This window comes from Gymnodraco acuticeps, unplaced genomic scaffold (genome assembly GCF_902827175.1).
Source record: "Gymnodraco acuticeps unplaced genomic scaffold, fGymAcu1.1, whole genome shotgun sequence".
NCBI classification, from domain to species: domain Eukaryota; kingdom Metazoa; phylum Chordata; class Actinopteri; order Perciformes; family Bathydraconidae; genus Gymnodraco; species Gymnodraco acuticeps.
The window spans coordinates 129,454-155,060 of NW_022990286.1; the positions used below are offsets into that span (position 1 = coordinate 129,454).

Genomic DNA, 25,607 nt, shown 5'->3' on the forward strand with positions numbered 1-25,607 from the left:
GCAGACCCCACCAGTAATAGAGCTCACACTGTCCGCTCCTCACAGCAGCGAGCCCCGCAACGTCCCGCCAACACGGCACCCAGACCCCTCGCAGCATCCTCATCTGTTTGTCATTACTGGTGTCATTTTCTGGTTGCTAACAAACGCCATTGTAACACATAATCACTGATGTTCCGCTGTAACGGTGGTGGACTCATCAGAACAGAGTGGGCGAGCTGACCAATCAGAGCACACTGGGCTCACAGGGAGGGGGCAGGAGCTCCAACAAGCCGTTTAGGACAGAGAGTGAATACACATACTATACAGAGATGCTGTGAGAAACCAATGTGAGTTTGAAACATTGAACAATTTAAATGTATTCTAGTAGACCTCAACAATGGAATTATGATCAGTAGAAATGGCCATGACATGGGACCTTTAACAGTAACTTAGCACCAGTTTAAAATTCCGATTTCCAGCCAAAATCTTTTATCTTGCTCCAATAAAGTGGCATTGTGCAGCTTGCTTTCTACAGTATAATACAGACATATATCACATGTGGAGTCATATATGTTACAGAATACATCCTGACCACAACCGATGGTGATGCTGAGTAAGAAACCTGAACCTTTAGGGGTCAGATTAACAATGCTTTTAGTGTCAAGTTAATACAAAACAGAGTTCCCGACCCGTATTCACAAAATAGACTTGTAGGTGTGTATTCTCTCTGACTTACCAGTGGTTGAACTGAAGGGGTTGATGACTTCTGCCTCTGGGAAGGGGCTGCTGTCTTTGGGGGTCTGGAAGGGGTCTCCCTGGTTCTGGTTCTGACTGGGAGGGCTGCGGAAATCAAAGGATGTCTGACTCTGCAGGCCTCCATCACTGAGACCTGGGAAACAAACATAAGCACATAGAAAATAAGAAAATATTGTCACACAGAGACTTGGTGGCGTTCTGCACTCCTGGAATATTTGTATATGTAATGTATTTATATGTGTGGTGTGTTGACACTGCAATGACTGCTAAGAGCCACTAAGGGGCACAAAGACTAACAGAGGGTAGGTCAATAAATGAATGGAGAGCTTTTGGATCATAATACTATTTTGTAAACACATTTTCTTTTCTTTTTCAAACACTTAAAGGTCATTTGACAATTTAAATGTAAACACAACAGGTCAGCAAAATGGATCAAGGCCATTTCCATATATCATACTGCATGATTACTACAAATAGTAATATATTGTACCATGCCTATGTGCACGCAGTGTATTATGTTCCCCTCCTCTCCCTGCCAGGTTATAAACGTACCTCTGTTAGGGGTGCCGGGGGGCTCTCGCTTCACATTTACGTTGCGGGGAGTGCTTTTCTCTCCGGGCAGCAGCTGAGTGGGGGACTGCAGTCTGATCTGTGGGGAGGGGGAGTGGAGCTGGGGGGACGGAGACTTCAACTGGGATTGGGACAGAGGGGACTGGAGCTGAGGGGCCGGAGAGTGGAGAAGAGGGGTCGGAGAGTGGAGAAGAGGGGCCGGAGAGTGGAGAAGAGGGGCCGGAGAGTGGAGAAGAGGGGCCGGAGAGTGGAGCTGGGGGGCCGGAGAGTGGAGAAGAGGGGCTGGAGAGTGGAGCTGGGGGCCCGGAGAGTGGAGTTTGGGGGCCGGAGAGTGCAGTTTGTGGCCTCCTCCAGGGGGGGCTGGATCCTCACTGCCCTGTTTGGCCCCTCTAAGGCCAGGCAGCAGCTGAGAGAGAGGGTCCACATCAACAGGACCTACAGACATCTGAGGGCGGGAAACACAGAGATTCAAGATTCAAGGCTTTTATTGTCATTCGTACATAGCTACAGTGTAGATATATCAATGAAAATCTTAGATCCCAGCAGCGTTTCCGCCAGGCGGGCGTCTTGCCGTCCTTCGACGCCCTTATTCAGCTCGGAACGCCCTGAACTCGAGCCGAGGGCGTCCAAAAAAAATAATAGCTTAAAATGACGAAAAGGAAAAAGGACAAGGACATCCCTCTGTTGGAGGGGCAAAGGAGTCTGGTGGCATTATTTTCGCCGCCAGCAAAGCTTGTTCCTGTGACGGAACAAAGTGTACTGCCGGCGAGCCTTGGCGTTGGCTCTCAGCCCGAGCCCCATGCGTCGCCTAGAGAGCATCCCAGCCCATCCAGAGCCTACGGCATCCAACAATGTCACTTTGACACCCGTAAGCCACGAAGAGAAACCGGTCAACCACAACAAAAATAAATTTGCTGGGACCTGGAAAATGAAGTTCCCGTGGTTGTGCTATAACAAAAACAGTGAGTGGAGGGGTGTCCAGTGATTTGATACTAGGTAAATGATGTATCATGTATTGACAAACGTTACTATTGTCTATTGTGTGTGTGTGTGTGTGTGTGTGTGTGTGTGCATACGTAAAGAGATAGTATGTGTATAAAAGGGACGGCTCAATTAAAAGTTCAAGTCACGTGACACGACGTGAGAAATTGAGGACAGTGAATTATAATAACATATGGCAGATACTGTATTCAAAGTGGAGAGTTGAGCAGATTTAAAAAGTGTGCAGCATATTCAAAGGGTTGTGCAGGATTTACATTTAAAAAAGGACAAGATATTGTTCGCATGATGTGCATTAATGTAATGAATAGAATAGAAAATAGTTAGTTGTTACTGTACAACAAGATTTGGAGTGCAATCCTGTCAAGAGTGCGCAATAAACGAATACAGACAATAAAATCACGCCAGTAGGACAGACGAACATAAACAACACTACAGGGGGGATAAATAGCTAAGATTAATGGCGCTTAAAGTGCATTAAAATGTTTATAAATTGCATATGAGTTAAGTAATTAAAAGAGTATTGCACTGTAGGTTTAACAGCCCATTGTTTTTTGAAGAGAGAAAAAAAAATAGAGATGAGGAAAAACACAGGATGGAAGAATGGAGGGTGTGAAATAATTAAAGAATAACGTGTGGGAGAGGAAAAAACAGGAGGGCCGGGGGGGAGATGACCGGTGACAGAGAGAGACAAAAGGTCAAAGGTCAGCGAACTTCAAAGGCTGCCTACAGTGGAAGCAAAGTCCAAGAAAATAAACATTCAACATGATTTACAATGGCTGTCAGGACTCTGCCAGTGCAGGAGCAAAGCTCGATAGAGGACATTTCCAGTGCTCGGTGGTGAAGCCCCTTTTGCTCACCGAGCGCTGTGTTAACGGCAGCTCGGAAGGAGGAAACGCATTAAATCAGCAGTCGTTTCAGCTATGATTTGGGTGTTTGAGTGTCTGACGGGTTCCTGTTGGAAAGAGTCTGATGTGGTTTAAAACAGTTTGGTTTGACACTTATGGCGCATTCCCACTGCAGAGCGTAGCACGGTTTAAGCTAGTTCCGGCTCAGGGCTACCTTTTCACAGTTTTTCTGGCCCTCCAAAATCGTGGTTCTTTCCGGCTTGATTATGCTAAACTAGTGACGTGAGTGGCTACACAACTACAACACAATGAACATATTTGACCGTGATTTAATTGTAATCCACGTTTCTAAATGATGCTGAAGTAACAACATACTGATACCGGTTAGTAAAAACCATGAATTAATGCTTTGACAAGTCTGCAGACAGACGGCAGGCGAAGAACCTTTTAAAATGTGTGTTTTCTAAATGGAGATCGGCTAAGCTAACGTTATATATGCTCCGACCGTCCACACTCACAACAACGGCCTACAGACATAAATAAACCAGCGACTGTATTCGCCATGACACAGGCAGTCTGTGGTTTGTACTTGTTTAACTTTTGTCTAGTTTCTGAACAGATATGAGGAGCTGTGAGCTCTGAGTGCTAACAGCTAACGGCTGATGTTGGTTTTGTGGTTCGCATTGAAGATGACGTCACGGCTCTGCCTACACTGCGTTACTATAGTTACTGCACCAGTTCCTAAACTGTAATGAAACGCAGCATAAAGTGAGCCGGGCCTACCAAGGCCTAACTATACCGTACTAAGCCGTGCGAGGCCCTGCAGTAGAAATGCGCCATAAGATACAGTGCAAGTCCTGCTGATCTGGCTTAATTAGTACAACACTGCTGTCACAAGCTAATTGCTTGTGATGTTGGTTTGTAAGAGGATTTGGTTTCAAAGTCAAAAACCACCTTTTTGGCATTATTTTGGATTCAAACCCAATGCTCATAGGGAATATATAACCGTATTATGGCAGTCTGTAAAGTGTCTGATAAAGCAGGGGGTAAAAGGGTATCCCATTCTGACATTTAGCCGGATCGATGTTATTTTCTAAGATGACGATCAATAAAGACCCTATACACAACCACAGGTGTTTTCAGTTATACGTGTTGATTAGCTCTCTGTTTAGGATTAAAGGGATTGAAAGTAGAGTTCAGCAGGTGTCAATGAAATTATCATATTAGTTTTCCAATTATTTTCCATATTGAAGTAGCATAATGGTTTTTAAAATGCAAGAACAATGCAAAAGAAATGTCCTCCCCAGTTAATCAAATTCCAAGGCTCTGTTTTTATTCATATTTTAGAGCATTTTCTGCATGAAAAAATTATTAAACTCCTAGGAAAATATAGTGGAAAAGTGTTTAAAATGGTGAAAGCATTTCTAGATGACCTCAAACACATTTAACTTCTGTATAGAAATCTGCTGACAAAGAAAATACCAATTTAAAGGGAAAACCTAATAGAGCTTTTACCGTTTTAGTTTACTCACTTTTCTCTATTCTTAACACAAGAACATTGAACCAGGATTAATGCTGGAGGTCAAATCTTTGTTTCTGTTTAGAGTTATTACAAAACACCATGACTTTGGCAGCATCTGTACCGTGGAGTCTCTGCTGTCTCTGCGGCTCTCTCTGCGGCTCTCTCCCACAGGACTGGATATGGGGCTGATGCAGATTCCTGGAGCTTTAGACGTTCCTCCTGATGCTGCAGAAACACAGGATCCTCCGTCCACGCTGGCTCTCTTCTCCACCTTCACCCTCACCGTCTGCAGGCTGAGAGCTGATGGAGGAGGCAGGTCACCCAAGTCCTTAAAAAACAGATTAACTATTAGTATCTTGAAGGTAAGTTTAATAGCCGCTTTCACACCAAGTACTTTGCCGCACTTAGTTCCCAGCACTTAGTGCCCCCATGGAACTAAGGGCCGATCGCGTTCACACCGGAATAAATCCCTGAAGGAAGATTACGCAAATGAAGCCGCTGACGTCACTTCTTCTTCTTTGGGTTTACTGGCAGGCCGCAAACAACTTCACGGCGTATACTGCCACTCGAAGTCCCCGGCCGGAAGTCCCCAGAGTTGGGGACTGGCTTCAGTAGAAGCTGCTGGGACTCCCAGCAGCTTCTGCTGAAGCCTTCCAAGTAACGGCCCGTCCACACAGCGGCGTGCGTTTAAGCTTGGCGGTGGGCGTGTCTGAAGCTTGGGGAGTTCTCGCGAGCAACGCGACCAACAACTAATCACATGAATCTCCTGCCCCCGACATCCAGTTTATGAAGTAAACTATATATAAACTCCCCAAACAGGCGAAAACCTACCAGTTTCACCCACTATCTCTACCACCTCCTTCCATGCCTGGCTCCTCCGGTTTGTATCCCGGTAGGTGAACAGGGACTGATCGTACAAGACCGGGTGATTCCCTACCGCTACGATTAATTTCTCCTCCATTTTTTGGAATATGAGGAAATGACCTGCACTGGCAAATTTGCATAAACGGGATTTGATTGGCTGACGCTTCCACCGAAGCTTCAGAAGCTTCAAAGGTTGAACATTGCTCAACTTTTGCAGCGAGCCACGCCAGCAAAGCTCCGCTTCGCTTCCCACAATGCAGTTCGGCGAAAAGTGACGTCACCCCATTCAAAGTGAATGGTGAAGCTTTCAACGCACGCCGCTGCGTGGACGGGCCATTAAATCGCCAGAACACCGACACCTCCTCATCTCCACCGCTCCCATGTTTTCTTTTGTGTTGCCAGAAGTTAGTCTCTCTCCGTTGGTGCGCGGGGCTAATGCTAATGCTAATAATGCTAATGCCACAAATACAATGGCGGCTTCACAAAACTTTTCAGAGTTTTACGGGGCGTGGCTTGCAATTGGCCCAGCCAATAGAAACTGGTACTTTTTTGGTACTTTGTTGGTACCACCTCTCTAGCAGGCACTAAAAATGGGGGTAAAAATTCCCGGCACTAAGTACTCTTTTTGGTGTGAACGCAACAGAAGGGGTACTAATGGATCTAAACGGGAAAAGTACGGGGAAAAGTACTCCGGTGTGAACGCGCCTAATGCTCATCCTAATAAAGAATAAGAATAAGGGTGGAATTCAATGAGGATGTATTCTTTTTTTAAGGAGTTAGAATGAGAGGATGAAACCCTCTTTAATGGTCACACACAGCACACACAATGAAATGTGGACTCTGCATTTAACCCATCGTAGTACTAGGAGCATGTTTTGTCAATTAATATAGATTGTTTATGTGATTTCACATTAATCAAGGCTAAGGAATGTACGATCAGGTGTGAGTGTATCCTTCCGCATTTAACAACTGGACACATCAGCTATATATTATTTGTGCACTTTTATGACTGTATGCTCAAGGACCTCTTGTTGTTTTGGTGACTCACAGTTTTTTACCGCCATTGGTTGATGATTACTCATTCCTCTTTAACAACTGGAGGATGTCGCAAGTTATCAACAACTGCTTCAGTAACAAAAGGCATTTAAGGCTACCAGCTCGGCTAAAAGCAAACATTACCTAGTGTTTTGAAGGGTACATTGTGGCTCAATAAAACAGACAAATGTGGCCTTATTTTAAACATTGGAATCTGCTTATTAGATCCATACCCGATATGTCATGATCAACTACAGTTGCGCATAATGTTTCTCTCAGTGATTGTACTGTCATGTTAAATGTTTGTTTTTCATGTATTGCGTCTTCATATTTGTCTGTGTTGATGTTACACATGGAGCTGCTGTGATTCAAGTCACATTTCAGACTTGATCTGACCATTAAAGTATTATCGTATCGTATAATATTAGATGACTAAATCATGGTTTGTAATCTTCGCTGTTGATCGCCAGCTCAACTGTTAGGGAGCTAAGAAGGACAATTTAGCGAGACTCAAGGAGATACACCTCTAATAAGTGACCGTTTCTAGATTTGTAACTATGCCATGGAGAGATTTCTATATTCTTTTGGTCACCTTTTCGTCTGTGTCCAGCAGAAAGCGCAGCAGCTGGTGGTCCTGAGGCTCTCTGGATCCGGCCTTAGCTGCGTTCAGAGCCGGGCTGGCAGGCGGCTCCTTCTTGATCTCAACGTCGTTTTTGTTCAGTCCTTCCTCCGTGGAGGCGTCGCTGGGACTGGTGTCCTGGAGCAGCCGGTGCAGGATCTTGTGTCGCTCCGTCAGAGTGCTGTGGGACGCCGGGCACTGCGGGGCGGAGGGGGGCAGGTTCGGAGGATGAGGTGATGCGGTGCGATGGATTCTGTTGTTGTTGTTGTTGTTGTTACTGGACTCAGCTCTCATCCCATTGCTGTCCAGGAGCTGATTGAGTCTGGAGTTTCCCAGTAGTGAGGCAGAAGGAAGGGGGGCTTTAACATAGTCCTCTCCCCATCTTTCTCCTCCTTCTGGTTTTGCAGATGAAGAGCCGGTGGGTGTACTGGCTTGTCTCTGAAGAACCGGAGAGGACATGGAGAAGCTTGACCCCCCGCTACTCCCATCCACTGGAGATTGGAGGCCCGGCGTGGAAGGAGAGAAGGGGTTCCCCGGTACTCGAGGGCTCCCTCCTGACCCAGGACTGCCCCGTTGCATCCTGGGTGACATAAAAGAGGTAGGGGTGGTTGTGAGAGGGCTAATCAGAGGGGAGGGGCTGCTGACCTGTTGAGGACAGGTCCGATTGGGCGTCAGGTAGCCTGCGGGTGTGGTGGGGCTGTGTCCGTGGGGGGAGGGGGACGTGTTGGTGTTGTTGTTGGGGGGTTGGAGGCTGGAGGCGGCGAGGCCTGAGGTCCAGTTGCTGCCGGGAGGAGGGAGGGACGGGGTCTGGGGGATTAGGCTGCCGGGGGTCGTTGGAAGGCTGGGGTTAGTGTTTTCCTGAGAGCTAGCAGTGTTGTGTTCCCTGGAGGAGAAGAAGGGGAGGATTAAAGATCACTGTCACCTGAAGAGAGCATGTGATAGAGGAAAAAGTGCTAGAAAATAGGGTTGGACGGCTAATATTGTTTATATATTGTTGTCAAAATGGCAAAAACCTAGAGAAAACTGGGTGAAACTAGATTTTTTTGGGTATGTTTAAAGAGAGAGACTGATATAATATATCCCTGTGTCTCCTATCTATTGTTTTTAGCTACTCCAAGACAGAAAAAGGCAATCATAATCATAAAATAACTAACTATATGTAACAAATTAAGGCTTTAATGTAATGGGTTTTTATTGTAATTCCAGTGTCGAATTGCGCGATGAATACATTGCAAAAACTCATATAGAGCAGGAATTATTTTTGTTAAGAGAGTATCAGGGTCCCATCTTGAGTTACAAAAAAAAGCCTTAAAAATAGTCATAATTTGTTTTATTAATGCCTTTTGTGTTCAACTCAATGTTCAATTTGTTAAATATAACAAAATAATTTCATTTATTTTATTTTATTAAGAAACATTAATTTGTTTTTTGAAGATTATCCTGAAAGTAGAAATATGGCAATAACACTTTAACATCTGTTTAATTTTCGCAAGTTATATAACTAGCTATATTTAGCAGTGTTGTTGCATATTGTATATTCTCCTCAGATCATGCAGCCTTTTGATAAAACGTTTTGTTGTTTGTAATCGTACCTGTCAATAGTGTGGATGCCCATAATGAAGGGCTGAACATCAGGGTTGGGGGGGCAGCAGAACTTGCAGCGGGTCTGAGCGCTGAGCGGGGTCCCATCACTTAACGTGAACCGGTACAACGGGCTGATTGCGGTGCCGTGGGTCATCACTGATGGGGAACACACACACACACACACACACACACACACACACACACACACACACACACACACACACACACACACACACACACACACACACACACACACACACACACACACACACACACACACACACACACACACACACACACACACACACACACACACACACACACACACACACACACACACACACACACACACACACACACACACACACACACACACACACACACACACACACACACAGGTTTAGACTTTGGTCTCATCTCTTGTTTGTTTTCCTGTTTTTACCCTTTATCCTATTAACAACAAGCATTGAGTTTATATGTAAGGTCATGACGTCATTATCACCTTGTAGCACAAAAAGAACACAAGGTTTGTACTTAAAACAGCTTACCTAGAAGGTCATTTTTCCAACAGTGCAGAAAAACACTAGCATTCAATGCTTCTCCTGAGTCTACCACATTGCTTCACTTTAGTTTGGATTAAGTGGATCCATATATGCCAACATTAGAAAACACAGGATTTGTTTTATATCAACTGCAGTTCATCTGCTAGCTTTTAGAAAGACAAAGAATGAATTCAAGATGTGTCGCCCTGGTGTTAACACTTACAATAAGCATCTCCATTTGGACACATTTGTAGACAAAAAACAACGAAACAGACATTTTACATAAGACTACAATCACTGAAGACAATCTATTCAACAGCCTTTAACATACATTAGATCTGAGATTAGACTCGCGTGTTTAAATGTAGGATTAACTGATGCAAACATGTGTGCTTCAGTCTTATCTCATCTCAATTTCAAGTTAATGTCTGACATTTGATGCTTTCAGCTTCTGATGTGAGATTACTTGTTGACATGATTAGTAAATGAAGTATTTTGTGGGTTTGCTGGTCAGTCAAAACTTTTTTTTACGGTTCAACGAGAGCTCTAAGAAATGGTTTTAGCATATTGTTCCGACGTCTCATAAACCAAACAATCAATCCATCTATTAAGTCATAAATAGTTTCAAGACAGAGTCTGAACTTCTCTCTTTTCTGACCCCTTACTCTTGTTGCATTTAGAATACTTACTGTGTTTTCCACTAGATAAATCTGCATATAAATCACACTATCTCTAAGGTTTTGCAGATGAACTGTCTTGCTCAACACTTCCCCTGCAGGTATGCAAAGTTATTCAAATGTGGTATTTTAAATCGATCTGTTATAATGGTATAGGAGTAGTTGCTGAGCTCTGGTGAAGCTGTCAGTGTGAATCAATGACTTCTGGGAGTGCAGCTGGACGATCGATGGCTGCTGCTCACCCTCATGCAGCAGCTTCTTGGCGTGGGAGGACTCTTTGCCCTGCGGCTGAAAGAAAGCGTAGATGCACTTCCTGACCAGATCCTCCCAGCCCGGGCGGCCCGTCGCTCGCAAAGCACTGGTTTCTATGGAGATGATCTTCCCTAAAAGGAGAGCAACGCACAACACACACACACTCGGTCAGTCTACACACTTTTCGACATTTAAGATCACGCATTCAGGTTCAACACTGTGACCCGTTTGAAAAAGTGATTTAGAGTAAGAACTTTGTTAAAAGACTGGAAAAGGAATGAGGTTTTTTTAATACAATATTGTGACAAAAAACACGTGACAGGAAAGAAGAGATGAGTTATTATAGTTATTACAAATAAGCAGTTTCAATGCAGCAGCTTTACAGTACTTAGTTTGGACTTTATTTATTTTGTATATCATTTTTATGGTGTTTATTTTCTATAAAGCGCCTGTAAGAGCTGTGGAAAGCGTTATATACCTGCCATGTTTTTAATTAGTTTACTGAAGATGCTCAGGTTGAGGAGGATCCGCTCTAAACTCTCTAACCCTGAAAACAACCTTGTAAGAATTATTCCTGCGTGTTTTACAGTCATTCCCCTCAGGTGTGATAACATTATACTCACTGGCCACACGGCTTACATAGAGTCCAGTTCAAGAGAGCAGCAGTTTCTATAGGAGTTGATTGACAATCAAAACACATCTATGGCTACAAAAACTAACATTTCTCCATTAATATCTCAATGGTTTCCTCTTAAAACTGAAAAACATCCACCTGAGTTTCCCATTTATTTTAAGGGTCCAACCTACAGTCAAAAACATATACAGTAAACCATCATGGATATAAAAGATAATCAGTCAATATTCACATGAGGCTGAAAACAGTTTATTTTACCAAGTTTCCTTAGAAAATGTCTTTATAATAAATCACAGGAGTAGTCTTCAGCTCTTTCCTAAATGTATGATGTAATGTACAATCTAATTCCAGTGCATGCCAGCGATAAAATGACTCTTGGGAGTCCTGACTATTAAACATGTGTGTGTGTGTGTGTGTGTGTGTGTGTGTGTGTGTGTGTGTGTGTGTGTGTGTGTGTGTGTGTGTGTTACCTGTGGGGTCCTGCTTGGTGATGAAGGACTCAGTGCTGAAAGGCTGGGTGCGAGGAATCCGGCAGGCAATACATATGAGGCAGCTCTGCAGGTCTGAGGGAAGAGAGGACACAAGTGATGAGTGTGTGTGTGTGTGTGTGTGTGTGTGTGTGTGTGTGTGAGAGAGAGAGTGTGTGTGTGAGAGAGTGTGACTGGAATACATGTTTTAATCCTTTCGTATTTATATACATAGAGACTGATACGACTATGTATAAATCTTTCATATTGATTTCAGTTTGTGTGTGTGGTGTGTGTGTGTGTGCGTGTGCGTGTGCGTGTGTGTGTGTGCGTGTGTGTGTGTGTGTGTGTGTGTGTGTGTGTGTGTGTGTGTGTGTGTGCATGTACCCTCTCCCTCCTCCTGCATGCTCCGTGGTTGGGACACGGTGAAGCACTGCATGATCTCGTACTGCTGCCGAGCCTCCGTGTTCTCTGCATCCAGCTCGTCAGGCGGCCTCTTCAGCATGCGACAGTTGAAGGTGTGGCTGTTCCTCCGGGCAGAATCCTGCGGCCACGGCACACCATTCACTGCACACACACACACACACACACACACACACACACATTTTTAATACTTTTTAAGACCCCGCGGACACCCTGTCCACTTCCCTAAGATTAACATTATCTTGGGGAAGAAAGTCATTGTGTCACACATACGCTGCATCTCTGATCTGACAGTTATTCCCTCTTTTAGCACAATGTGCAGCTTTGAGAAACTGTGCTAATTTAAGATTTCCATGGTTTGTCACTCAGCCTTTCTTTGTTGCTATTCAAAAGCACTTTAGCTGCAGTACTTTCCACCAGTACCAAGTTAATTATCTGGGTTAAAGACTGTGTTCTGAGTTAGCTGCCAGAACTCATCTCCTTAATGGGTTTTATTGGCGTGGAAACTGTCACATTTGAAGATACTGAAAATGCAATCACAGATTTAAAAAAAAAAAAAAACATTAACAAGGGAGGCTGTGGCTCAGTGGGTAGTGTGCTAGATAGTGTGCTGGGTAGTGTGCTGGATAGTGTGCTGGGTAGTGTGCTGGATAGTGTGCTAGATAGTGTGCTGGATAGTGTGCTGGGTAGTGTGCTGGATAGTGTGCTGGATAGTGTGCTGGGTAGTGTGGTGGGTAGTGTGCTGGATAGTGTGCTGGATAGTGTGCTGGATAGTGTGCTGGGTAGTGTGCTGGGTAGTGTGCTGGGTAGTGTGCTGGATAGTGTGCTGGGTAGTGTGCTGGGTAGTGTGCTGGATAGTGTGCTGGGTAGTGTGCTGGATAGTGTGCTGGGTAGTGTGCTGGATAGTGTGCTGGGTAGTGTGCTGGATAGTGTGCTGGATAGTGTGCTGGATAGTGTGCTGGATAGTGTGCTGGGTAGTGTGCTGGATAGTGTGCTGGGTAGTGTGCTGGGTAGTGTGCTGGATAGTGTGCTGGGTAGTGTGCTGGATAGTGTGCTGGGTAGTGTGCTGGATAGTGTGCTGGGTAGTGTGCTGGATAGTGTGCTGGATAGTGTGCTGGATAGTGTGCTGGGTAGTGTGCTGGATAGTGTGCTGGATAGTGTGCTGGGTAGTGTGCTGGGTAGTGTGCTGGATAGTGTGCTGGATAGTGTGCTGGGTAGTGTGCTGGATAGTGTGCTGGGTAGTGTTCTGGATAGTGTGCTGGGTAGTGTGCTGGATAGTGTGCTGGGTAGTGTGCTGGATAGTGTGCTGGATAGTGTGCTGGATAGTGTGCTGGGTAGTGTGCTGGATAGTGTGCTGGATAGTGTGCTGGGTAGTGTGCTGGGTAGTGTGCTGGGTAGTGCGCTGGATAGTGCGCTGGATAGTGCGCTGGGTAGTGCGCTGGATAGTGCGCTGGGTAGTGCGCTGGATAGTGCGCTGGGTAGTGCGCTGGGTAGTGCGCTGGATAGTGCGCTAGATAGTGCGCTAGGTAGTGTGCTGGGTAGTGTGCTGGGTAGTGTGCTGGATAGTGCGCTGGGTAGTGTGCTAGATAGTGTGCTGGGTAGTGCGCTGGATAGTGCGCTGGATAGTGCGCTGGGTAGTGCGCTGGGTAGTGCGCTGGGTAGTGCGCTGGGTAGTGCGCTGGGTAGTGCGCTGGATAGTGCTGGGTAGTGTGCTAGATAGTGTGCTGGGTAGTGTGCTGGGTAGTGTGCTGGATAGTGTGCTGGATAGTGTGCTGGGTAGTGTGCTGGATAGTGTGCTGGATAGTGTGCTGGGTAGTGTGCTGGATAGTGTGCTGGATAGTGTGCTGGATAGTGTGCTGGGTAGTGTGCTGGGTAGTGTGCTGAATAGTGTGCTGGATAGTGTGCTAGATAGTGTGCTGGGTAGTGTGCTGGATAGTGTGCTGGATAGTGTGGTGGATAGTGTGCTGGATAGTGTGCTGGATAGTGTGCTGGATAGTGTGCTGGGTAGTGTGCTGGGTAGTGTGCTGGATAGTGTGCTAGATAGTGTGCTAGATAGTGTGCTGGGTAGTGTGCTGGGTAGTGTGCTGGATAGTGTGCTGGATAGTGTGCTGGGTAGTGTGCTGGATAGTGTGCTGGGTAGTGTGCTGGATAGTGTGCTGAATAGTGTGCTGGATAGTGTGCTAGATAGTGTGCTGGGTAGTGTGCTGGATAGTGTGGTGGATAGTGTGCTAGATAGTGTGCTGGATAGTGTGCTGGGTAGTGTGCTGGATAGTGTGGTGGATAGTGTGCTAGATAGTGTGCTGGATAGTGTGCTGGGTAGTGTGCTGGATAGTGTGGTGGATAGTGTGCTGGGTAGTGTGCTGGATAGTGTGCTGGATAGTGTGCTGGGTAGTGTGCTGGATAGTGTGCTGGGTAGTGTGCTGGATAGTGTGCTGGGTAGTGTGCTGGGTAGTGTGCTGGATAGTGTGCTGGATAGTGTGCTGGATAGTGTGCTGGATAGTGTGCTAGATAGTGTGCTGGGTAGTGTGCTGGATAGTGTGCTAGATAGTGTGCTGGGTAGTGTGCTGGATAGTGTGCTGGGTAGTGTGCTGGATAGTGTGCTGGGTAGTGTGCTGGGTAGTGTGCTGGGTAGTGTGCTGGGTAGTCTGCAGTCAGCATGTCGTTGTGTCCCTGAGACACTTCACCCCAAATTGCTCCTGTGGGGATTGTCCACAGTACTGAGTATGTAAGTCGCTTTTGATAAAAGCGTCTAACAAGTAACATGTAATGTAAAAACGACTGGCATCTTAAACCTTGAATATAAAGCAAGGGTGTCCAAACTACGGTCCGGGGGGCAAATGTGGCCTACGGACTATTTTGAACCGGCCCTCAGCAAATTAAAAAAGTATAATGTGAAATGTGAAAATTAAACTTGTGCTTGTCTTATATTGTACTTCTTAAATGTATATGTAAAAATATATTACACAGTATTATTCATGTGTTAATAAGACCACTTTTCAAATAAATTCTGTCAATTCAAGGGGGAAATATTTTCTAACATATCTTAGTTGAAATAAACCCTTCCTATTTCTCCTTAAGACAATCAATCTTCTGTTTTAAGGAATGAGCTGCCAACAAAATAAAGTAAACCCTATGGAGATCTGTGATATAGGATGTTTTCAAGTATCAAGCATAATGTACCTACATTTGATTCATTTAGCGAACTTATAACTGAACGTATGAGGCAATATACCTCTAGTGAGTGGCCCAGCCTAGGGCTGTGCGATTATGGCAAAAATCATAATCACGATTATTTGGGTCAATAATTGATATCACGATTATTTTGACGATTATTCATTGACCATTTATTGAACTTTAAAACAAATAATATTTTACCAATAAACAAGATCAACAAATATGTTGGAGCACACTTCCAAAACCATACTAAACATATATTATTAATATGATAAATAAAAATAAATTAGACCAAAATAAATGAAATCAAATATGTTGCAGTGCACTGTCACAACCTACTGAAAACTCCTTAACATATAGCCAACATTTTGGTGAAACATATTCATTATTCCACTCAGTTAAACGTTGAAGGCTGGCCAACCGTCATGGTCCAGAAGTAACAGGAAATAAATGTTGAACTACAATTTAAGACCAAATACAAATGTTTAGGCCACCATGGTCACACCATGCTGGTAGGGCTGCTCATGTCATCTCTTAAAGATTGTTCGCAAGAAACACCAGCCTGTTTACATGGTCTGGTTTCAGAGATGAGCGCAGGCAGGTGACGATATTGCCACCTGTACTGAAGACCCTCAGCCACGCCCCGACACAGGGGTGACGCCGGCCAATCACAAAGCTTTGATGCATTCAAGTGCATTATTCTGGCACAGGAAGATTATGTTACAGGACATTAACGATAAAACAGAATATTGTTGTTCTATTTTTAGACACATCTCGCGATCGACTGGTTGGGCACCCCTGGGCTAGACCATAGGTCCGTTGTGGTGGAAAAGTAGTCAGCTGAAGCCACATCTCTCTCAACTTCCCCACGGCATTTGTCATATAGCGCAGGCAGCGCAGACCTGCTGAAATAATACCGAGACGGCATCGCGTAACGCTTGTCCAACGTGTTGACAAGTTGCTTAAAGCCCTGGTTGCTAACAGTGCTAACTGGGCACATATCTTTAGCGATGTGAAATGTAATGGCACCTGTAATATCTCTGTGTCTCTGCGAGCTCGTCGCGTAGGCCGTTGCTCTGTACAATGCGTCCTGAATCGATGACTGTGATGATGTTGTGGATGAAGTCGAGCGGCATCTGCTTTTTGGTCTGCTTTTTGTTGTATTATTGCCCAGTCGTATTGCACTTTGTGGTTGTATTTCAGATGATTAAAGAGATTGGTTGTGTTAGCGTGTGGTGCCAACACAAACTGGTAACAAATCCTGCACTGTAGGCCTACTTTCTTTTGCTCCAGGTCGGACTCCTGAAAGCCAAAGTACTTCCAAATAGTGGAAATAGTTGTACCCTTCTTTTTAACGAGTTGCTGCTCTTGTTCTGACATCTGCGCTTGCGCTGAACACTCACAACACATATCACTACTACGTGGCCGAGTGGGCTTTTAGGGAGGGGTGAAGCGCACCCAGCAAAATAATCGTATTTTGTCAATTATGCTGTTTTCATAATCGTCGCAAACCATAATCGTAATCGCGATTAAAATACAATTAATTGCACAGCCCTAGCCCAGCCCTTTGTATATTTTTCTCTCGGTGAACAAAGTTTGGACACCCCGGATATAAAGCATTAGCGAGCAGACCCAGCTCACTCACAGGGCGACTGCGGCCGCGACTGTGGCTGCGACTGCGACTGCGGCTGCGACTGTGGCTGCGACTGCGACTGTGACTGCGACTGTGGCTGCGCGGGCGTCTTTCAACCAGAAGGTTGTGGGTTCGATCCCAGCCCGTGCAGCCAACATGTCGATGTATCCTTGGGCAAGATACTTAACCCTGAGTTGCTCCCGATGGCCAACGGTGTGTGAATGTGTGTGAATGTTAGGTCCTAGAGTAAGGTACACTGCTCTGTATGAATGGGTGTGAATGGGTGAACGACATGTAGTATGTAAAGCGCTTTGAGGGGTCTTAAAGACTGGATAAAGCGCTATATAAGTACAGTCCATTTACTCACCCAGGCTTTTGGGCAGCAGATTGCGAACAAATTCATTGTGGTCTCCCACGTGGAGGATGCTGTAGACGCTGGAGGTCATCAGCTCCCCCTGCGCGTATCCGAGGTAGCTCGTCACGTTCTCCGACACAAAGACGATGCGGCCCTCCCGGTTTACGACGAAGAAAAACCCATCGAGGGCCTGAATGAGGAGACAAAGAGGAGGAAACTGTGGTGTCAAATGATCATATAATCATTTAAAACATATAGTCTCATACTCTGTTTTCCTTTTACACTGTTACATTGTATTTGTAGTCTTGTATGTGTTTAACAGAGACATGTGTTAAGGATTTACATTGCAGGAGGGCAAAAGGAAGTAAAAGGGGGATTTGCAAAAGGTTAAGGACGAGGGGGTTTAATGGTTTAATGGTGGGGATGTTTAATAATAATAATAATAGATTTAATTTGTTAGCGCTTTTACAGGTGCTCAAAGACGCTTTACAGATATAGTGAAGGGAAAAGAAAAGGAAGGAACAACAAATCAATATAAAGTTAAAGTTAAAGTCAAATAATACAAAAACAATCACACATTAAAAGCCAGATTGAAGAGGTGAGTTTTTGTGAGTGTTTTGAAGGTGGTGAGGTCAGTGCAGTCTCTGATGGGTTGGGGGAGTGAGTTCCAGAGGGAGGGGGCAGCGACGGAGAAGGCTCTGTCCCCCCAGGTCCGGTGATTGGTGCGGGTGGGGATGGATAGGAGGTTGGCTTCTGATGAGCGGAGGCAGCGGGAAGGGGCGTGGTGGTGCAGCAGGTCTGTGAGGTAGGGGGGGGGCCTGATTGTTGAGGGCTTTGTGACTAATGAGGAGGTCTTTGAAGTTGATTCTTTGACGGACGGGGAGCCAGTGGAGGTTCTGGAGGACGGGAGTGATGTGGTCTCGGGAGCGGGTGTGGGTGAGGAGGCGGGCAGCAGAGTTCTGGATATGTTGGAGTTTATTGATTAGGTTGGATGGTATGCCGTAGAGGACGCTATTGCAGTAGTCGAGTCGTGAAGTGATGAATGCATGAATCAGGGTCTCAGCAGGAGGAGAGTGATGGACGGAGACAGGCAATGTTTTTGAGGTGGAAAAAGGCGGTCCTGGTGATGTGATTTATGTGGTGGTTGAATTTGAGCTGACTGTCGAAGATGACTCCGAGGTTGCGGATGTGAGTGGGGGGGAGATAGGCTGTCAATGGTGAAGTTGACATTCTGGATGTCTTTGATTCGGGATGGGGGGCCGATGATGATGATGTCTGATTTGGCACTGTTCAGTTGGAGATAGTTTGTTTGCATCCATGCTTTTATTTCTGAGAGACAGTGGGTGAGAGTGGAGAGTGTTGTGGGGGTGATGGTTTTTGTTGAGATATAAAGTTGGATGTCATCGGCGTAGCAGTGAAATTGAAGGTTGTGGCGATGAATTATTTTGCCAAGGGGGAGCATGTAGAGGATGAAGAGGAGGGGGCCAAGCACCGAACCCTGGGGGACACCTTGGGACAGAGGAGCAGTGGAGGAGGTGCAGTTGTTGATGTTGATAAACTGATGTCTGTCGGTGAGGTAGGATTTCAGCCAGTAGAGTGCAGTGTCAGTGATGTTGAGTGATGATTCGAGGAGGGACAGCAGGATGGCGTGGTTGATGGTGTCGAATGCTGCGGTGAGGTCGAGGAGGATGAGGATGTTAAGGTTGCCGGAGTCAGAGGAGAGGAGGAGGTCGTTTTAGATGATGCCTAAGGGAATTTAAGGGTGGGACCAGGTGGATATTCTCTCTCTACTATAGAGTGAGACTGTAAGCTGTGTTCTGGGTGCAGAACGTCTCTATGCTCTGAGGATGAAGTAGCTCTGTTCCTACATTTGGGATCAATTTAACTTGTATATAGAGTGCCACAGCCTAAAACCCGGAAGTAAACTCCTTCTGGTTCCTTCGACAAAAAAGCAATGCAATTTCTCCATAGGGTTTAGGGAAATAGCTGGAAATCAGGTCTGTGGTTGAGACACATTTAAGAGACGGATCACGTTTTGTTCAGCCGGATAATCTCCACATGTCTATCCTACTTTTATCATTTTATAATCATAAATCTAGTCGCCAGAAACAAAATGCTAACGTTATGCTATAAAGGAACTACAGCAGGGTCGCTGCTTCAACGTCACGCCGACTTAAGATCCATATTCAAACACACAGATTCTAAATGGTACAAGTTGAAGTGTTTGTTTGAACAGTCTGCAGGAGGCAGGGACTTGCTTTCAAGCAGAACAGAAACTAACTTAGAGGAGTGTTTACGTGTTCGGCGTAATGACGTAAAACGGCCTCGACAACTTCTGTAGTCCTATTCAGCCACTTGTTAACAACCATCGTTTCTCAGACACGTCAACTCTTCAGAAATCACCAGTGGGGTCACTGCTGATGGATTTAATGTCGTAGAACAAAACGTGATCCGTCTCTTAAATGCGTCTCAACCACAGACCTTAGTTCCAGCTATTCTCCAAACCCTATGGAGAAATCTCATTGCTTTTTGTCGAAGGAACCGGAAGTGGTAAAATGCTAACTCACTTCCGGGTTTTAGGACTCGTCACTGCGACACTCCATTGACTTTCTTTATTACTTTATTAAATATAACAAAAGACAAACTTTGTCCATGAATCAGTTTCTCTTAAGAATTTCCTCCAGAAACCAGATTGTGTGAGTCGGAAATAAAACTCCCAGCAATGGAGGTGGAGGAAATGATTGTGTACGTGATGTTCACCTCTAGCAGCATGGGCCCCAGGGCCTCTTTCTCCACCAGACCCTGACTACTGGAGGAGATGTCGCTCTTCTGCACCTCATCATCTGGAGACAGAAGGGCTGCTTTCTCTGTCAGGGGGAAGGAAACACACGTTAGGAAACTGAATACACAGACATGGAAACTTCCTGTAATATCACTACTTACTTACACCCCCCCCCCTCCCCCCCACGAAAAAAGCGATTTATTACATGTCGGAGAGTTTAGCAAGTTTAGGAAACAAAATCTAGGTCGATGAGAAGCTGAGGTCGGCTTTAACTGACACGCAATCAAAATAAGAACATTCATGAGAACCAATATGTTGAACAAATCTTAAATAATTATGATCAAACTTATCAGCACAGCTACAACAAGTGTCAGTCAACGAAAACAGCAATCTGTTTCGATGATTAGAATAGGGAGAGATGAAACCCTCTTTAATGGTCACACACGCAGAGCACACACAGTGACATGTGTTCTCTGCTTTTAACCCATCCTAGTACCAGGAGTCTAGTCTAGGAGCAGTAGGCAGCTAGTGCACAGCGCCCGGGGAGCAATGGGAGTGTCCGGTGCCTTGCTCAAGGGCACCACGGCAGGAGGTAAACTGGGACCTCTCCAAGTAGCAGTCCACACTCCATATTTAAGTCTGTTCGGGGACTTGAACCGGTGACCCTACGGCTCCCAGTCCAAGCCCCTACTGACTGAGCCACTGCCGGATAATATTACATCAATACCAATTTTATTTCAGTACAATTCACCAGTTTCTCAAAAAGTGTGTGAATAGGGCGCATGGACTTGTGAGCAATCAATAATTAAACCTCACATTAGGCATAACGTTTATTTATTAAAAAACAGTTAAATCCTCTGAGAATCAATAAGGAAGTGTTTTATATTTTGGCTATTTCAAAAGAGATATACTTTCAAAACATGAATTTTAGAAAATCAGATGTGAGATTTGAATCAGATATTTGTCTCTAGTGGAGGTGAGAAGTGTTTACTCGTAAAAAACCTTCTCTTTAATATATATTTTCCTATTTAAATGAATATAACATCATAATATACACTTTTATTACAAGTGTACGTGTGGTGTGTATCTGTGTGTGTGTGTCTGTGTGTGTGTGTCTGTGTGTGTGTGTGTCCTCACCCAGCGCACGCCGCTTCATCAGCTGGATTTGGTCCACGGTGCTCTTGAGGATGTGGCACTTGTCGGGCTTGGCGCTGAGGCTGGCAATGTCGCTCATGTTAGACGACAGCAGCTCCGCCAGCTCCTCGATGTAGCGACACTCCAACTCCCGCCTCCGCTTCTCCACGCTGCGGAGATAACACACACACACACACACCACACACACACACACACACACACACACACACACACACACACACAACACACACACACCCACACACACACACACACACACACACACACACACACACACACACACACACACACACACACACACACACACACACACACGTGAGCTTCACACACGCAATGCGTTGCATAGTGACATCAATATATGTAACACTATTGGCTAGCTCTCCAACACATTGTGCTTGATATACTAAGAGGCTAATCTCTAAGTGGTTGACCAATCACAACAGAGCCGGCCAGCTAACCAATCAGAGCAGACTGGACTCTGGTTTCAGACAGAGGGTTAAAAGAGGTGCTGCAGCACAGGCAGTATGAGAAAAATAAAGAGCTTTTTGAACATTAAAGCATGGAGACATGTAGAGACACTACATACTGATATACACCTGAACATCATCAGGAGAGGACTCTTTAAAGTAGAGACACTACATACTGATATACACCTGAACATCAGCAGGAGAGGACTCTTTAAAGTAGAGACACTACATACTGATATACACCTGAACATCAGCAGGAGAGGACTCTTTAAAGTAGAGACACTACATACTGATATACACCTGAACATCAGCAGGAGAGGACTCTTTAAAGTAGAGACACTACATACTGATATACACCTGAACATCAGCAGGAGAGGACTCTTTAAAGTAGAGACACTACATACTGATATACACCTGAACATCAGCAGGAGAGGACTCTTTAAAGTAGAGACACTACATACTGATATACACCTGAACATCAGCAGGAGAGGACTCTTTAAAGTAGAGACACTACATACTGATATACACCTGAACATCAGCAGGAAAGGACTCTTTAAAGTAGAGACACTACATACTGATATACACCTGAACATCAACAGGAGAGGACTCTTTAAAGTAGAGACACTACATACTGATATACACCTGAACATCAGCAGGAGAGGACTCTTTAAAGTAGAGACACTACATACTGATATACACCTGAACATCAACAGGAGAGGACTCTTTAAAGTAGAGACACTACATACTGATATACACCTGAACATCAGCAGGAGAGGACTCTTTAAAGTAGAGACACTACATACTGATATACACCTGAACATCAACAGGAGAGGACTCTTTAAAGTAGAGGACACTACATACTGATATACACCTGAACATCAGCAGGAGAGGACTCTTTAAAGTAGAGACACTACATACTGATATACACCTGAACATCAGCAGGAGAGGACTCTTAAAGTAGAGACACCACATACTGATATACACCTGAACATCAGCAGGAGAGGACTCTTTAAAGTAGAGACACCACATACTGATATACACCTGAACATCAGCAGGAGAGCACTCTTTAAAGTAGAGACACTACATACTGATATACACCTGAACATCATCAGGAGAGGACTCTTTAAAGTAGAGACACTACATACTGATATACACCTGAACATCATCAGGAGAGGACTCTTTAAAGTAGAGACACTACATATTGATATACACCTGAACATCATCAGGAGAGGACTCTTTAAAGTAGAGACACTACATGCTGATATACACCTGAACATCAGCAGGAGAGGACTCTTTAAAGTAGAGACACTACATACTGATATACACCTGAACATCAGCAGGAGAGGACTCTTTAAAGTAGAGACACTACATACTGATATACACCTGACATCAGCAGGAGAGGACTCTTTAAAGTAGAGACACTACATACTGATATACACCTGAACATCAGCAGAGAGGACTCTTTAAAGTAGAGACACTACATACTGATATACACCTGAACATCAGCAGGAGAGGACTCTTTAAAGTAGAGACACTACATACTGATATACACCTGAACATCAGCAGGAGAGGACTCTTTAAAGTAGAGACACTACATACTGATATACACCTGAACATCAGCAGGAAAGGACTCTTTAAAGTAGAGACACTACATACTGATATACACCTGAACATCAACAGGAGAGGACTCTTTAAAGTAGAGACACTACATACTGATATACACCTGAACATCAGCAGGAGAGGACTCTTTAAAGTAGAGACACTACATACTGATATACACCTGAACATCACAGGAGAGGACTCTTTAAAGTAGAGACACTACATACTGATATACACCTGAACATCAGCAGGAGAGGACTCTTTAAAGTAGAGACACTACATACTGATATACACCTGAACATCAACAGGAGAGGACTCTTTAAAGTAGAGACACTACATACTGATATACACCTGAACATCAGCAGGAGAGGACTCTTTAAAGTAGAGACACTACATACTGATATACACCTGAACATCAGCAGGAGAGGAACTCTTTAAAGTAGAGGACACCACATACTGATATACACCTGAACATCAGCAGGAGAGGACTCTTTAAAGTAGGAGACACCACATACTGATATACACCTGAACATCAAGCAGGAGAGGACTCTTTAAAGTAGAGAAACACTACATACTGATATACAACCTGAACATCAGCAGGAGTGAGGAAATGTCGTTCTTTAAAGAGTAGAGACACTAGATACTGATATACACCTGAACTCAGCAGGAGAAGGAACTCTTTAAAGTAGAGACAAAACCACATACTGATATACACCTGAATCATATCAGTCAGGAGAGGACTCTTTAAGTACGAGACAGCTACATACTGATATACAACCTGAAACATCAGCAGGAGAGGGACTCTTAAAGTAGAGACACTACATACGGATATACACCTGAACATCCAACAGGAGAGGACTCTTTAAAGTAGAGAGACACTACATACTGATATACACCTGAACATCAGCAGGAGAGGACTCTTTAAAGTAGAGACACTACATACTGATATACACCTGAACATCAACAGGAGAGGACTCTTTAAAGTAGAGACACTACATACTGATATACACCCTGAACATCAGCAGGAGAGGACTCTTTAAAGTAGAGACACTACATACTGATATACACCTGAACATCAGCAGGAGAGGACTCTTTAAAGTAGAGACACTACATACTGATATACACCTGAACATCAGCAGGAGAGGACTCTTTAAAGTAGAGACACCACATACTGATATACACCTGACATCAGCAGGAGAGCACTCTTTAAAGTAGAGACACTACATACTGATATACACCTGAACATCATCAGGAGAGGACTCTTTAAAAGTAGAGACACTACATACTGATATACACCTGACATCATCAGGAGAGGACTCTTTAAAGTAGAGACACTACATTGATACACCTGAACAGTCAATCAGGAGAGGACTCTTAAAGTAGAAGACACTACATGCTGATAACACTAACATCACAGGAGAGGACTCTTTAAAGTAGAGACACTACATGCTGATATACACCTGAACATCAGCAGGAGAGGACTCTTTAAAGTAGAGACACTACATACTGATTACACCTGAACATCAGCAGAGAGGACTCTTTAAAGTAGAGACACTACATACTGATATACACCTGAACATCAGCAGGAGAGGACTCTTTAAAGTAGACACTACATACTGAATATACACCTGAACATCAGCAGGAGAGGACTCTTTAAAGTAGAGAACTACATACTGATATACACCTGAACATCAGCAGGAGAGGACTCTTTAAAGTAGAGACACTACATACTGATATACAACCTGAACCATCAGGAGAGGACTCTTTAAAGTAGAGACACTACATACTGATATACACCTGAACATCAGCAGGAAAGGACTCTTATAAAGTAGAGACACTACATACTGATATACACCTGAAATCAGGAGAGACTCTTTAAAGTAGAGCCACTACATCTGATACACCTGAACATCATCAGGAGAGGACTCTTTAAAGTAGAGACACTACATACTGATATACACCTGAACATCAACAGGAGAGGCCTCTTTAAAGTAGAGACACTACATACTGATATACACCTGAACATCAGCAGGAGAGACTCTTAAAGTAGAGACACTACATACTGATATACACCTGAACATCAACAGGAGAGGACTCTTTAAAGTAGATACACTACATACTGATATACACCTGAACATCAGCAGGAGAGGACTCTTTAAAGTAGAGACACTACATACTGATATACACCTGAACATCAACAGGAGAGGACTCTTTAAAGTAGAGACACTACATACTGATATACACCTGAACATCAGCAGGAGAGGACTCTTTAAAGTAGAGACACCACATACTGATATACACCTGAACATCAGCAGGAGAGGACTCTTTAAAGTAGAGACACTATGTACTGATATGAAGCTGAAAATGAGCAGAATAGGGCCCCTTTAACTTAAAACATTTGAACATCTGATCACAACAGTTTGTTACTTTTTTCAAACAACAGGTAGTTTAAATCACCAGAGTTGGAAACTTTAACATTACAATGTGCTGAAAAGTGCGGTGGGTTTTTCAGCCAGCTGCCTGTAATGTGTTTCTGAAATATGTAAACAAGAGACAGAACATAAAGAAATCTGCAGTTGATTTTAGTCAGACTCCTTCTTACGAGAAGTCTTTCAGAGTCCGAGCTACAGTAAGGTATGTGGTAAACATGAGAAACAGGAATGTGTGTATGGGA

The 25,607-nt window shown here is 44.4% G+C and overlaps 1 protein-coding gene across 1 annotated transcript in view; it reads right to left on the reverse strand.

The window, feature by feature from the left end:
• The window catches only part of ncoa1 (nuclear receptor coactivator 1), a 70,362-nt gene that overhangs the window by 17,545 nt on the left and 27,210 nt on the right, over positions 1-25,607 (reverse strand). The window contains 11 exon segments of the mRNA XM_034221822.1: positions 716-868; positions 1,288-1,750; positions 4,796-5,002; positions 7,166-8,075; positions 8,785-8,932; positions 10,238-10,378; positions 11,352-11,444; positions 11,736-11,915; positions 16,946-17,123; positions 19,694-19,800; positions 20,853-21,019. Of these exon segments, the coding sequence (XP_034077713.1) occupies positions 716-868; positions 1,288-1,750; positions 4,796-5,002; positions 7,166-8,075; positions 8,785-8,932; positions 10,238-10,378; positions 11,352-11,444; positions 11,736-11,915; positions 16,946-17,123; positions 19,694-19,800; positions 20,853-21,019 (2,747 nt within the window).